This window comes from Hemitrygon akajei, chromosome 19, assembly GCF_048418815.1.
Source record: "Hemitrygon akajei chromosome 19, sHemAka1.3, whole genome shotgun sequence".
Classification (NCBI taxonomy): Eukaryota; Metazoa; Chordata; class Chondrichthyes; order Myliobatiformes; family Dasyatidae; genus Hemitrygon; species Hemitrygon akajei.
In genome coordinates, this window is record NC_133142.1 from 62,908,983 (window position 1) to 62,924,590 (window position 15,608).

The 15,608-nt window shown below is 38.9% G+C and overlaps 1 protein-coding gene across 4 annotated transcripts in view; it reads right to left on the minus strand.

Annotated features, from left to right (window-relative positions):
- LOC140741988 (glycerate kinase-like) overlaps positions 1-15,608 on the minus strand; it is a 223,377-nt gene that overhangs the window by 183,914 nt on the left and 23,855 nt on the right. For all 4 annotated transcript variants that reach the window (XM_073072637.1, XM_073072636.1, XM_073072638.1 and 1 more), the window contains 2 exons: positions 13,059-13,210; positions 7,396-7,571 (listed from right to left, as the gene is read on the minus strand). In XM_073072637.1, the coding sequence (XP_072928738.1) occupies positions 7,396-7,571; positions 13,059-13,210 (328 nt within the window). The remainder of the gene's footprint in view (positions 1-7,395; positions 7,572-13,058; positions 13,211-15,608) is intronic.

Consider the following 15,608-nt stretch of genomic DNA (forward strand, 5'->3'; position numbering starts at 1 on the left):
TTCCTACACGAGCGCATGGTAGTGAGACTGACACTGGGCCTCATTCAGATGAAGTGGCAAATTTAGTAAAAATTCTGGAAGAGAATTCCAAAAGGACATAAAACAACAATTAAATGATTTTAAGTCAGAGCTCACTAACGTTAATCAAAAAATAGCAGTGGTAGAGACACGAATTGAAAAAGTGGAAGATCACTTTCAAAACATGGAACGGATATTATGTAAGATGATAAAAGTATTAAATCAACAGGAAAATAAGCTACTCGATCAAGAAGGAAGATCACGACGTAAGAATATCAGGATACATAATATTCCCAAAGGAGCGGAGGGATTGTCTGTGGTGGAGTTTGTAGAAAAGTTACTACAGGACACACTGGAGATTCCCTCAACTATGGTAGTTGAAACTGAGAGAGCATACTGCGCACTCGCCCCAAGGCCTTCTGGAGACAGGGAAGATAGGCCATGGTCAATAGTAATTAGATTCCTTCGGTACAAAACTAAAGCAGAGATTCTGCGCAAGGCCTGGGGAAAGAAGGTATTTTTGAATGGGAAATTAATATATTTTGATCAGGATTACCCCCAGCGGTCCTGCAGAAATGTAAGGAATATTCTGAAGCGAAGCGAGTATTAAAGCAAAGAAAGATTAGATTCCAGACTCTGTACCTTGCTAAACTGCGAGTGTTTTATGAAGATGGGATGCAGGTGAATCAGACAGTGGAAGGGGCGACTGCAGACATGAAGGACAGAGGGTTGCCCGTCAGTGTGATCAAACCAAGAGAAAGCCTGGCTGAGCAGCTATCCCGCTCTGTTCGGGAAATAGTGAGAGAATCGAGAAAGTAGGGGATGGGAGAAGGGCAAGAGAAGAATATCAGGAAGGGACCATGAGTTTTCAGAAGACAGCCCTCACTCCCTTCAAAAGAGCCATAATGTCTGACTAATTTCAAAAGTGTTGATAAGCTAAACAGAAGCACAGATAGATGGTGCTGTATTTATCTCAAGAAGCACATATTACAATGTGGATTTTATATCAAATATTTTATTTTTTATTCATTCTTTCACTGCTTTTTCCCCACCTAAATGACAAAACCGTATGTGTGTGTGTGTGTGTGTATATATATATATATATATATAGGAGGAATACACAGAGAAGTCTTTTCTGTGTAATGGACGCAGATTTTTCCACTTACTTTTATGGGTACTGCAGTGGTAGCCCTCAACTCACAGGTAGGAGAGGCTATCCCCCATGGCTAGATCTTTCCTCAAGCTCAACTCAGGGTCATTTACTAGAGACCTCAGCCTTGGAATCACACCTTTGTTACCTTTTTTCTCATTCGCATTTCTTGATTCTTATTTGTTCAGAGTAATCGATTAAGTTTTATTCTGCTAATTTCAATGATATACTGACAGATAAGTACACATGGCTAAGGACAAAGTAAAATTCATTTCTTTTCATGTCAATAGGCTGTTAAATTCAATCAAACGCAGTAAAATTCTATCAAAAATTAAGAAAGAACAAGTCCATGTAGTATATTTACAGGAAACTCACTTAAGTGATAATGAGCCTAGAAAACTAAAGAGAATGAGCTTCACTAATTTGTTTTTCTCCTCATATAAACCAGGACATAGGAGAGGAGTTGTTATTCTCATCTCAAGCAAGCTAAATTTTGAAAAAGTATTCAAAATGGGAGATAAGGAGGGTAGGTATATTCTGCTAAGGGGGAAATATAGACGGAAATTCAGTTACTCTATTGAATATATACGCACCCCCAGGAAGTGATATTAGTTTCTTCCAGAAAATTACTAATATTATAGTAACAGAAACAGAAGGTCTCTTGATATGTGGGGGAGACTTAAATTTACAATTACAACCAAACTTAGACTCTTCCAATAGAAAAACCTATGAAACAATGTCCTTACGTAAGAAAGTTAACACACTTTTTGAGGATGTTGGTCTAACTAATATATGGAGGGACCTTTTCCTCAACAGAAGGGATTACACTCACTATTCTGCCCCCCATTCTGTATATACAAGAATAGACTATTTCATAACATTTGGAAGGACAAAATAAACACCTGTGGAATTGCAACAATAGATGTAAGTGACCATGTACCTATATATTTATCTGTTGATTTTGACCTAAAACCAAAGAATACGATTTGGAAACTAAATTCAAGTCTACTCAGTGATCCCTAATTTAAGGAACAAATTAAAAAAGAAATTGGTCTTTATTTAGAATTTAGAATGATAATGGAGAGGTTTCACCTCCCATTCTATGGGATACTCTGAAGGCTGTCTAAAGAGGGAAAATTATAGCAGTATCTTTGTATAAGAGAAAAAATAAGGAATAAAACATTAGAGGAATTACAAAATAAGCTGAAGGAATTAGAAAAAAAACACAAACTGAGTTTGGCACAGTATACATTAGAGGAAATTTTTAACAAATAGGAATGAAATCAATAGTTTGGCGACACAAGATATCAGGAAAAATATAATGTTTCTGAAACAGAGACACTATGAAAGTGGATCTAAATCTATGAAAATACTGGCATGGAAACTGAAAAAAAATTGCAGAAAATACAATTCATAGAATTAGGGATCCAAGAACAAAAGTGATAAAAAATAGGCTAAGTGAAATTCAAGAAGCTTTTGAAGTGTTTTATAAAACTCTATATTCCAAAGTTCCAGGGGGAAGCACAACCCAAATTGACACCTTCCTTAATTCTATAGAGTTACCCACTTTAAGCGAAGAACAAAATAGAACGATAACTGCTGACATAACTGAAGCTGAACTAAAAGCTGCAATTAGTAGGCTTAAATTAAGCAAGTAACCAGGATCAGATGGATATATGGCAGAGAGATATAAAGAATTTAAAAATGAGTTCATTCCTGTTTTACTCCCCACACTGTACTGGGCTCTTAAAAAAAGGCACAAATGCCGCCCAGCTGGAAGGAGGCAATAATTTCAGCTATCCCAGAAGAAGGCAAGGATAAAATGAAATGTGGGTCATTTAGACCAATATCCATTCTTAATGTAGATTATAGATTATTTACTTCCATCATGGCCAAACGATTAGAAGAATTTCTACCCACACTGATACATAATGATCATCAGACAGGTTTTATACAAAAACCCTAAACACAAGACAATATATGAAGGACACTTCACATTATGGATCATATACAAAAAAATAAAATTGACGCAATAGTGATAAGCGTGGATGCTGAAAAGGCATTTGATTCAGTTAATTGGAATTTTCTTTACAGAGTTTTACATAGATTTGGTTTACATGACACAATTATTAAAACTATATAGGCACTATGTAAAAAGAATATAAACTAGAGGGAGATATTGCAATTCTTAAATGGTGTGCATATGACTTGGATTTTAGGCCGAATAAATTGGATGCTAGATTTAAGGACCGGACAGCTAAAGGAATAACGGTTCTTTGCAATATAATGAAAGAAGGAACACTGTTCATTTTTGAAATACTTAAAGAGAAACACCTATTAGAAAAACAAGACTTTTATTGGTATTTGCAGATGCGACGGTATGTTCATAGGAGGGTTAAAAATGTAACCAAGGCAAGTGTATGTTTGATAGAACTGTTTAGAAAAGCATATAATTCAGATAATGGTAGTAAAATCATTTCAAACTTGTATAAGGGTTTGTCAAATCTTAAAACACATTTGATTTCATACATTAAAACAAAATGGGAGAAGGATGGAGGGATAGTTATATCTGAGGAAGAATGGTCAATAATATGGAGGTATCAATGGAAATGTACCAGTTCACAGAAATGGAGGGAGTTTGGATGGAAAGACTTGATAAGATATTTTATTACACCTTCTCAGAAATCCCACTATGATAGTAACCTCCCTGATTGCTGAAGGAATTGTGAAAATCAAAATGCAAACCATTATTATATTTTCTGGGATTGCCCCATTATCAAAGACTATTGGAGGGGGATACACAATGCCTTACAAGACATTTTTAAATGTGAAATACCCTTAGAAAGTACCATATATTTTGGGTATATACCTCTAGAATGGTTGAAAAGAGATAAATATTTAATGAATATACTGCTGGTGGCTGGTAAAAAGACTCTTACTAGGAAATGGTTATCACAGGAGAGCCCAACTTTAAACGCATGGATGGAAATACCTCAAATAAATATTATGTAGAGATTTGTGACAAATATGAATATATGATATATATGTACAGTGTTTGAAATACATCTTATGGAAATGTTTGTTTGATGATGAACTTCAAAAAAAATTACAAAAAAAGTAAAGTTTAAGAAGCTCCTGAGGGAGAACTTCTTCACTCAGAGTGTGGAACAAGCTGCCAGTGCAAGCACTGGCAATTTCACCACCTAAGAAAACTTTGGATAGGTACGTGGATAGGAGGGAAATGGAGGGCTGCAGGTAGATGGGACTGGGCAGGTTAATAGTTTAGCACAGACAAGATGGGCTAAAGGGCCTGTATTTGTGTTGTGGTATTGTATAACTCTATGACTTCCAAGTATTTACAATCATCCTTGTACAGATTCCAGTATGAGATGGTGTCTATAAACTGAAATCATTGGACCAGAAAGAGGCACACCTAATATTAGAATATAAAGCAGCATACAAAAGTAAGTTGTGTTGGAGGGGCTGTCTATAACTGCAAAGTGTTCAGTTACATAAAATACTCTGCTCAAGTTCAGGGTGATATCTGAGCAACTGGTATCCTTAGGTGATGACATGTCCTTAAAGATTAAAACGATTAGTTTTATTTGACACATGTACATCAAAATACACAGTGAAATGCGTCATGTGTGTTGAATCAAATCAATGAGCATTGTGCTGAGCAGCTCAGAAGTTCATAAGTTCTGGTGGCAACTTAGCATGCCCACAAATACATTTACCGTAGATGTTGGATTATAAGCCGCTACTTTTTTCCCACATTTTGAACAGCTTTGAACACTGCGGCCTTTACTACGGTGCGGCTAATGCATGATTTTTTTCATGCCACCAAAAACATTTTGCCTCGTAACAGTAGACCAATAAAATTGATGAGTAGTTCACAGAGGTCCAATGAAATTGTACGATAAATCAAGCGCACTTTCACAATTAAATTATTGTAAATCAGTCATTTGTACTCACCCTCATCAACATGGAAAACACTCGAAGAAAAGCATTGTGCTGCCTTTATGGCAGTTATTTAGTTTATAATATTTTCGCTTAGTAATTCATTTGTTATTCTAGTTAAAGTTAGAAGTGTTTTAACTATATTTGTTTTCTGTACTACATCGCGGGATGCTATGACGTCACACCCGGTTTTGCCGCGTCTTGTGGGAAAAATGCCGTTTGCGATAAACGGGATGGAGGGGGCGAGCACATTACGCGAGCGGCATTAGATCTGAGCGAACGCTGCTTTTAAGTTAAAGGCGATCAATAACTTTTCCTGGTAGGCTGCAGTATATATATTTTTTACCAGTCGTTAGGAGATATTGGAATGTTGTTCAATAAAAAAGTATACGCAACGTATATTTAAAAGTAGCCGCGTTACAGGCACGGTTCGAAAAAAAGCATTTGCAATCTGTATTTGTTTATGTTACCATATGGATTTAATTAAAAGTTAAAAAATCCTCACGTGTAATATCTTTCTGTGTAAATATCTCATATTACAACGTGGGACACCTGCGGCCGAAAATCCGGTGCGGCCTAAAATCCGGTGCGGCCTGTACAAGTACAAAATTGATTTTCTTTCTAAAATTAGAGCCAGCGGCTTTTAATCAGGTGCACTCTGTAGTCCGGAATCTACGGTACCCTAACCATACAACTTTTGGATTGTGGGACAAAACCAGAGTACCTGGAAGAAACTGATAAAGTCACAGGGCAGAACATATAAACCTCTTATAAACAGCGCTGGGAATTGAACTACTTCTGTCTGTAAAGCAACTACAGTAACCACTGCACAGTAAAATAGGGATTTACTGCTCCTTGCATCTTCAATGAATTAGGAAATGAAGTCAGAGAAAATAAGAGGCAACTTAGTTAGATTTTATAAAACTACATATAAATATCAACAGACTGTTATATCTTCCCTGACGTTTTGATTTTGGTCTCTAGTTAAGGTGCTAATAACTGCATGTAATTCTGGGGCTCTTAATTATGGACTATATGATTTAGGATTGTTGGATTCTTATGCTTTTGCAGTTTAAAGGTTCTTCAGAAGTCAATAATGAAGTACAAAACTTGTTGCCTATGATTATGTGTTATAAGAGTGGAAAACAAATAAAAACGAGGAGCTGAGAGAACAACCAAAAAAGCAGTTGTGGTATATATATATACATATATATATATATATATATATATATATATATATACACACATACACATATAAATAAAAACTACAAACACGGATAGGAAAGTTAGGAATGATTGATGGCTCTGGGCCTAGACTCACTGGAGTTTTGGAGAATGAGGGAGGATCTCATTGATACCTATCAAATATTGAAAGGCCTAGATAGAGTGGATGTGGAGAGGATGTTTCCTAAAGTGGAAGAGTCTAGGACCAAAGAACAGTCTCAGAACACAAAGATATCCCTTTAGAACAGAGATGAGGAAGATTTGTTTTGCCAGAGGGTGGTGATTTTATGGAATTCACTGCCACAGACAGCTGTGGAGGCCAGGTCATTAGGTATATTGAAAGTGGAGGTTGATAGGTTCTTGATTGGCAAGGATGTTAAAGGTTTTGGGAAGAAGGCAGAAGAATGGGGTTGAAAGCAATAATAAAATGTTTGAACAGATCCAATGGCCTAATATGGCCTAATTCTGCTTCTACATCTTATTAAATACAAGTACAACTCCACACGTAATTCCAACAGGATGCCCTCCTTAACAAATAATGACATGGAGATAACATGGAAAATGTATTTGACATGATGATTGGACGGTTCTTTTGAAATGGTACCAGGAGTGGGCACTTCTAATTGAAGGCAAAAATTCTGATTTAATACCTAGAGGATGTCCTAGCTTTCAAACAGATTGATTGAAAATGTTGTCTTGTACAGAATATGTGACTGCTTTCTGAGTGAGCATGTTTCCAGAGACAGAAGAATAAGCCACGAGTAATTAAGATAATGAGGAATGATGAGTATAAGTCTATAAGAACCACACTGCTCTTAGATGGCTAGAATCTAGTCAATACTTTAAGTTTTGTATTTATGCGGGGACATTCCCTGAGAGAAGTGGAGAGTTTAATCAAATTGAACACAGATTATTTTCCTTGGCCTCCTAGCATCAGAGAGAATATTGTATGTTGTGAGTGAACAGTGCTATTGGTCAGAAACTCATTCAAAGCTTAATAATCAATGAACTTACAACCTGAAACACACATAAAGGATATGTACCTGTGTAGGGTATGCAGATCTTGCCAAACCTCCACCCTTCAGCAGAGAGAGGGACTTGCGAACGGTGTTGAGTTCCACAATAGTTGCACCTTTAGAGGCAAGATCTTTTGTCAGGTTCTGTTTCTCTTTCAAAGTGACAGGAGGGATTGGTGCTGGTAATAAAGCAGATCCTCCTCCTAAAGAAACAAGTTTTTAAAATTGTTTGGGATGTAAATAGTCTCCAGCACAAGATAAGCAAAGCATAAAATTCACACAATTTCAAAGTTCAAAGTAAATTTATTATCCATGTGTGTATATATATATCTAACCAGGGATTCTTTTTCTTGTGGACATTACAATGGCACAAGTCGGGAACTGGCTGAAGTTGATCGGAAAGGGATATTTGCAGGAAGGACAGCAGAGCAGCAACGGCTGGATTTTCTGAGAAAAATGAGGGAAGTGCAAGATAGATATATTCCAAATAAGAAGAAATTTTCAAAGAGAAAAAGGACACTACCATGGCTGATAAGTGAAGTCAGAGCCAAAGTAAAAGCAAAAGAGAGGGCATACAAGGAAGCCATAGCTAGTGGGCAGATAGAGGATTGCAGAGCTTTTAAAAACTTGCAGAAGAAAACTAAGAAGGTCATTCGGAAGGAAAAGGTGAATTATGAGAGGAAGCTGGAAACTAATATCAAAGAAGATACTAAAAGCTTTTTTAAGAATATAAAGAGTAAAAGAGAGTCGAGGGTATCAGTCTTCACAGTGGAACATGTCTGCTGTATACCGGACATTCAATGGTGTCAGGGAAGTGAAGTTTGTGCAGTGAAAATTACGACTAAAAAGGAAGCTTAATGGTCTGAGAGTGGATAAATCTTCTAGACCTGATGGAATGCACCCTCTGGTTCTGAAGGAAGTAGCTGAAGAGATTGCTGAGGCATTAATGATGATCTTTCAAGTATCAATAGATTCTGGCATTGTATCAGATGACTGGAAAATTGCAAATGCTACTCCGTTATTTAAGAAGGGTGGGAGGCAGCAGAAAGGAAACTATAGACCTGTTAGCCTGACATCAGTGGTTGGGAAGTTGTTGGAATCGATTGTTAGGGATGAGAATACAGAGTATCTGGAGGCACATGACAAGATAGGAAAATCCTGCCTGACAAGCCTAATGCAACTCTTTGAGGAAATTACAAGCAGGGTAGACAAAGGAGATGTAGTAGACATGGCGTACTTGGATGTTCAGAAGGCCTTTGAAAAAGTGCCGCACATGAGGCTGCTTAGCAAGATAAGAGCCCATGGAATTACAGGGAAGTTACAAGCATGGGTGGAGCATTGGCTGGTCGGCAGAAAACAGAGTAGGAATAAAGGGATACTATTCTGACTGGCTGCTGGTTACCAGTGGAGTTCCACAGGGGTCAGTGTTGGGACTACTGCTTCTTATGAACTATGTCAAAGGTTTGGACCATGGTATTAATGGATTTGTGGCTAAATTTGCCAATGATACAAAGATAGGTGGAGTAGAGGGTAGTGTTGAGGAAACAGAGAGCCTGCAGAGAGACTTGGATAGTTTAGGGAATGGGCAAAGAAGTGGCACATGAAATACAATGTTGGAAAGTGTATGGTCATGCACTTTGGTGTAAGAAATAAATGGGCAGACTATTATTTAGATAGGGAGAGAATTCAAAATGCAGAGATGCAAAGGGACTTGTGAGTCCTTGTGCAGGATACCCTAAAAGTTAACCTACAGGTTGAGTCAGTTGTGAAGAAGGCGAATGCAATGTTGACATACATTTCTAGAGGTATAGAATATATGAGCAGGGAGGTGATGTTGAGGCTCTATAAGGCACTTGTGAGACCACACTTGGAGTATTGTGTGCAGTTTTGGTCTCCTTACTTTAGAAAGGATATACTGACATTAGAGAGGGTTCAGAGAAGATTCATGAGAATGATTCCAGGAATGAAAGGGTTACCATATGAGGAATATCTGCCAGCTCTTGGGCTGTATTCCCTGGAGTTCAGGAGAATGAGAGGGGATCTCATAGAAACACTCCAAATGTTAAAAGGCCTGAACAGATTAGATATGGCAAAGTTATTTCCCATGGTAGGGGATTCTAGGATAAGAGGGCATGCTTCAGGATTGAAGGACGTCCTTTTAGAATTGAGATGCGGAGAAATTACTTCAGTCACAAGGTGGTAAATCTGTGAAATTTGTTGCCATGAGTGGCTATGGAGGCCAAGTCATTGGGTGGATTTAAGGCAGAGATAGATAGGTTCTTGATTAGCCAGGGCATCAAAGGGTATGGGGTGAAAGCAAGGGAGTGGGGATGACTGGAAGAATTGGATCAGCCCATGATTGAATGGTGGAGCAAACTCGATGGGCCAAATGGCCTACTTCCGCTCCTCAGCAAGAACGATGAGTCAGCATACAGAGAGGAGATGCAGCAGCTAACGGACTGGTGCATAGCCAACAACCTGTCTCTGAATGTGAACAAAACAAAAGAGATGGTTGTTGACTTCAGAAGAGTACGGAGTGACCACTCTCCACTAAACATTGACGGCTCCTCTGTTGAGATCGTTAAGAGCACCAAATTTCTTGGTGTTTACCTGGTGGAGAATCTCACCTGGTCCCTCAGCACCAGCTCCATAGCCAAGAAAGCCCAGCAGCGCCTCTACTTTCTGCGAAGGCTGAGAAAACTCCATCTCCCACCCCCATCCTCACCACATTCTACAGAGGATGTATCGAGAGCATCCTGAGCAGCTGCATCACTGCCTGGTTCGGGAATTGCACCATCTTAGATCACAAGACCCTGCAGCGGATAGTGAGGACAACTGAGAAGATCATTGGGGTCTCTCTTCCCTGCCATTACAGACATTTACACCACATGCTGCACCTGCAAAGCTAACAGCATTGTGAAGGACCCCACACACCCCTCATACAAACTCTTCTCCCTTCTGCCATCTGGCAAATGGTACCGAAGCATTCGGGCTCTCACGACCAGACTGTGCAACAGTTTCTTCCCCCCAAGCCATCAGACTCCTCAATACCCAGAGTCTAGACTGACATCTACATCATTTATTATTATATTGAAATTTGTCCTCTACTGTGCCTATTGTCTTGTTTATTATTTAATTATTGTACTGCCCTGCACTGTTTGTGCACTTAATGTAGTCCTGTGCAGATCTGTAGTCTAGTGTAGTTTTTGTGTTGTTTTACATAGTCTAGTGTAGCCTTGAGTTGTCTCCCATAGTCTAGTGTAGTTTTGTGTTGCTTCATGTAGCACCATGGTCCTGGAGGAACGTTGTCTCATTTTTACTGTGTACTGTACCAGCAGTTTATGGTCAAAATGACAATAAAAAGCGACTTGACTTGACTTGATATCTTATGGTCTTATGGACATTCACAGAGGCACAAAGAAAGACAATCTGTGCAAGCATAAAAATAAATGAATAAATACATAAATGATACTAAGGATATGAGTTGCAAAGTCCTTGATAGTAAGTGCATAGGTTGTGGAATCAGTTCAATGTTGAGGTGAGTGTAGTTATTCACACTGGTTAGACACTGAAGAACATTAAAAATAACAAACTAGTGGGTTTGTAAACATCTAGAGAAGGAAATTGTGGTAATTTAAAGGGATTGAGCTGTAATCATAGATTTTTAAAATATTAATTTCTCACTCCAGAAAAGTAAGCAGAAAAAAAAGATTGTTCCCATAATTGAGGATCAGCTAATCAGTTTGAAAGGAAGTCCTGAGAGAATTGTCATCTGGACTGAGTAGTCTGAAGGGTTAAATAACCTTTTTTCCTGATTTCCTCAGGTCTGCAGTGTAAGGATGATGTGCTGAATTGAAAAAATATATCCAAAATGTACTTTCTCTTCTGCAGAGTTCCAGCTACTTCAGAAACTCTTTCACAGTTGGCTAATGGCAAGTAGAACTAGTGGAGCAACCTCAGAACTAGCACTGGAGAAACCTAGAAATTGCAAATGTTTTTAGGATAAATGATTTGCATTAAATTATAATTCATAGGTTGTGTTTCAAGTGGTTAATGCTTGAGTATTAGCTAGCCTAACTAATATAGATAGAACAAAAAAATTAACAGCATACTAATAGCTAGTGATGGCAGTGTCCATCCTGTACTTTGTGGGAGTCCACATTTTGTTTATTCTTTTAAAGCACATGTGTAGGAAGTGTCTCCAACTGGAGGTCACTAACATTACTACAGGACACATTAAATTTAGAAGTAAATATGAAGGTATTCTGCCATTCAACCTCTAGTCCGCTTTTCCAGGTTCTCTTCATGAGATATTGATTTAAATGAAGTCAAAGTCTAGGTTGAAATTTAGATGAAGAGTCTTCTGTTTGGACAGATACTGCCTGACCTATTGAGTATTCTCAGTATTTTCTGCTTTTTGTTTCAGATTTCTGGTATTTGCATTTTTTTTTAAAAATTACTGAAAATGTATGTCCTTATCGCTTTAAAGTTCAGTTTTGTCTGTCACATGCCTATTGAAACATACAGAGAAATGCATTGCTTGCGTCAGGGGGTAGCCGGCAAGTAGCAACAACATAGCATGCCAACGACTTATTAACTTTAATCCACAAGTCTTTGAAATGTGGGAGGAAACCGGAACACAGTAGGAAACTAATGTGGGGAGAACATATACAAACTGCTTATAGTCAGTAGCAGGAAATGAATACTGATCTTAGAGCTGGCAAACTGTAAAACATTGCACTAACCACTACCTACCGCTTCCCCAGAAGATGCAATGACACAGTTATTACAAGGAATTTAACAGGATGACTGACGGGATAAGTTAAAAACGGCAATTATTGAAAGTATGAAATAGAAACTAAAAACATACAGCAGGTCAGGCAACATCTGTGAAAAGAGCTTCACAGTTTTATTTGCTATTGGCAGGGGTTTCTGCAATTGCACACAAAATGCATTCCATGTTAAATCAACCATGATGGTGTCTCTCTGCTGTGTAATTTGAGCACAGGAAGTTCTTACCAATCCAATAATAGAATACATTTTGGGCAAGATATCAGAAGGAATTCTTGGCTTTTTTTAACTAAGGTACTGGTTCTTTAACACCCACTTGAGACAGTAGATATCATACTGGTTTAATTCCTTACTTGAAAGGTACCATCTCCTGCAATGCAGCACTTCAATTTTACTCTGTTGAGGGTTGGCTAAGATTTTTTTAGAGTCAGACCATAAGATGTAGAAGTAGAAATAGGCTAAACAGCCTATTGAGTCTGCTCCACCATTCTATCATGGCTGATTTATTATCTCTCTCAACCCTATTCTTCTGGCTTCTCCCCGTAATGTTTGACACCCTGACTAATCAAGAACCTGATAATGAATTACACAGATACATCACACTCTGGCTATGGAAATTCCTTCTCACCTCTATTCTAGATGGATGTCCCTCTACTCTGAGGTTATTCCCTGGTTGGCCCTGGACTCTCCCACTATACAAAACATCCTAAAAGCCATAAAACACTCATATGTTAACCCTTTCATTACCAAAATCATTCTTGTGAACCTCCTCTAGATCTTCTTCAATGTCAGCAGATCTTTACTTAGTAAAGGGGCCTAAAACAGCTCACAATGCTTCAAGAGCACTCCAGTTAATGACAATAATACAAAGTAATCATGAACTGAAAAGAATTCCTTACCTGACATTAGCACAAGTAACAAGTCATTTTCAGTGAGTCCTTCGACTAAGTGATGGATACTGTTTGCTGCCTTTAAAGAATTCTCGTCAGGAAGATTATGTTGTGCTCCTTCCATTACCCGTATTTTTGTCTGCGGCTTTAAAAGCATGTCCCTGTGGAGACAATCTGGAATCATGACCAAGTGCATTACTTGTTCATACATTTGCAAAAGGTATATTTTACTTGCATTTTTTCCACATATCTACTGAATAATCTCATGTCCAGCATGCTTTGATCTCTTCTTGCCCCCCATTACTTTGTTTACCCCAGTGCCAGAGAAAATTAAACCACGGAAGGCACAAGTTATGAATAAACTCAACATAATCAGATGTGAAAGTGTCATAGACACTAGCTCAGCTACCCTCTGACCCTCTTGCAAATTTCTTAAACCTAGAATTATTAGGAGAGGCAATCAGTCATGGGCCTTACCAGTGATAGAATACTACAGCACAAGAACAGGCCCTTCAGCCAAAACTATTATTCTGCCTAGTTCCACTGATCTACACCTGGACCATTACTCTCCATATCCCTCCCTTCCATGTGCCTACCCAAATTTCTCTTAAAAGTTGAAATTGACCCTGCATCCACCACTTATCCTGGCAGCTCGTTCCACACTCCCACCACCCTCTGAGTGAAGGAGTTCCCCCTCATGTTCCCCTTAAACATTTCACCTATCACCCTTAGCTGATTTTTCCCCTTTACTCCCACATTCCAAAACCACGTCAAAAATTTAATTGCTGACAGCCTGATCAACAATGATATGTTTGCCCCCACAGAACATCCCTACACATCTACATTTACTAGTAAGAGTCACAGGGTAAGAGACAGCTACAGGAACAAGTGCCTTTCAACCCTCCTTGGTACAAGGGTGGAGACAAAGTAGTGGCATCTTTTCCTCTGCCACCTATGATTAGAAAATGAAATTGGGAAAGCACTGGTTAATATTGGTGAAATTGGTTATAGCAGCTTGACTACATCAAACGTGGAAATCTTCCCACTTGAAATGAAATTCAAACACAAATGTATACTCAGTATAATCTGGAAAATTCTCTGTCATTCTTCATTATGTCATATAAAGGTTGCAGATAAAACAGGGAATTAATTAACACGTGTATTTAACCAATACCCTTTGAAAGTTACAATTAAATTCACTTTTGGCATTTTTTCAGGCAATAAATTCCAAACCAAAATGACTTGCTGCATTGAAAGAAATTATCTTCTTCATAATTATGTAGTTTCCCTTCTTCTTGGTTGGTTAATTAGCAAAAGTTTAATGTGGTGGATTTATTGTCTGTCAGTTGTTTTATGGAGCATTTAAACTAGATTTTTTTTTGTATCAATTGCCTGATGAAAGTAGAGTTTCAATCCTGTGTTAAGCTGTACCTTAGTGACGCTCCCTTCAGACCCTTATTAACTGGCTTTTACAACACAAATTTAGCATTGGTGTTAATATAACAGTTTTCCACTAATGTCCTGATGAATGATCTCAGCCCAAAATGTTAACTGTTTATTAATTTCCATATTTGCTGCCTGACCTGCTGACCTCCTCCAGCATTTTGTGTGTGTTGCTTTGGAGTTCCAGCAATTGTAGAATCAGTAGTGTTTTACAATAATGATGTATTTGAAGCAGCCTTATTCTTGGATTGCACGTCAGAACAAGGATAAGACATTGTCAACGCAAACACGAGGAAATCTGCAGATGCTGGAAATTCAAGCAACACACACAAAATGCTGGTTGAACGCAGCAGGCCGGGCAGCATCTATAGGAAGAAGTACAGTCGACGTTTCGGGCCCAGACCCTTCATCAGGACTGACAAAGGGTCTTGGCCTGAAACGTCGACTGTACTTCTTCCTATAGATGCTAAACATAAAATACACTGCAGATGCTGTGGTCAAATCAAGACATACAAAAAAGCTGGATGAACTCAGCAGGTTGGGCAGCATCCATTGAAAGAAGCAGTCAACGTTTCAGGTCGAGACCCTTCGTCAGGACTAAAGAAGGAGGGGGCAGGGGCCCTATAAGGAAGGTGGGGGTAGGATGGAAGGTGCCAGGTGGAAAACCAATCAGAGGAAAGATCAAGGGGTGGGGGAGGGGATAGGCAGGAGAGGTGAAGAAGGAATCTAAGGGGAAAGAGGAGGCCGCACCAGGAGCACCGGATGCAATAGATTACCCCAACAGACTCACAAGTGAAGTGTTGCCTCACCTGGAAGGATTATTTGGGGCCCTGAATGGTAGTTAGAGATGATGTGTAGGGACAGGTGTAGCACTTACACTTGCAAGGATATGTGCCAGGTGGGAGATCTGTGGGGAGGGACGTGTGGACCAGGCAGTCACGGAGGGAACAATCCCTGCGAAAAGCGAAGAGGGGTAGAAAGGGAAAGATGTCCTTAGTGGTGGGGTCCTATTGAAGATGGCGGAAGTTGCGGAGAATAATAAGCTGGATCCGGAGGCTGGTGGGGTGATAGGTGAGGACAAGGGGGACACGGTCCCTGTTGTGGTGACGGGAGGAT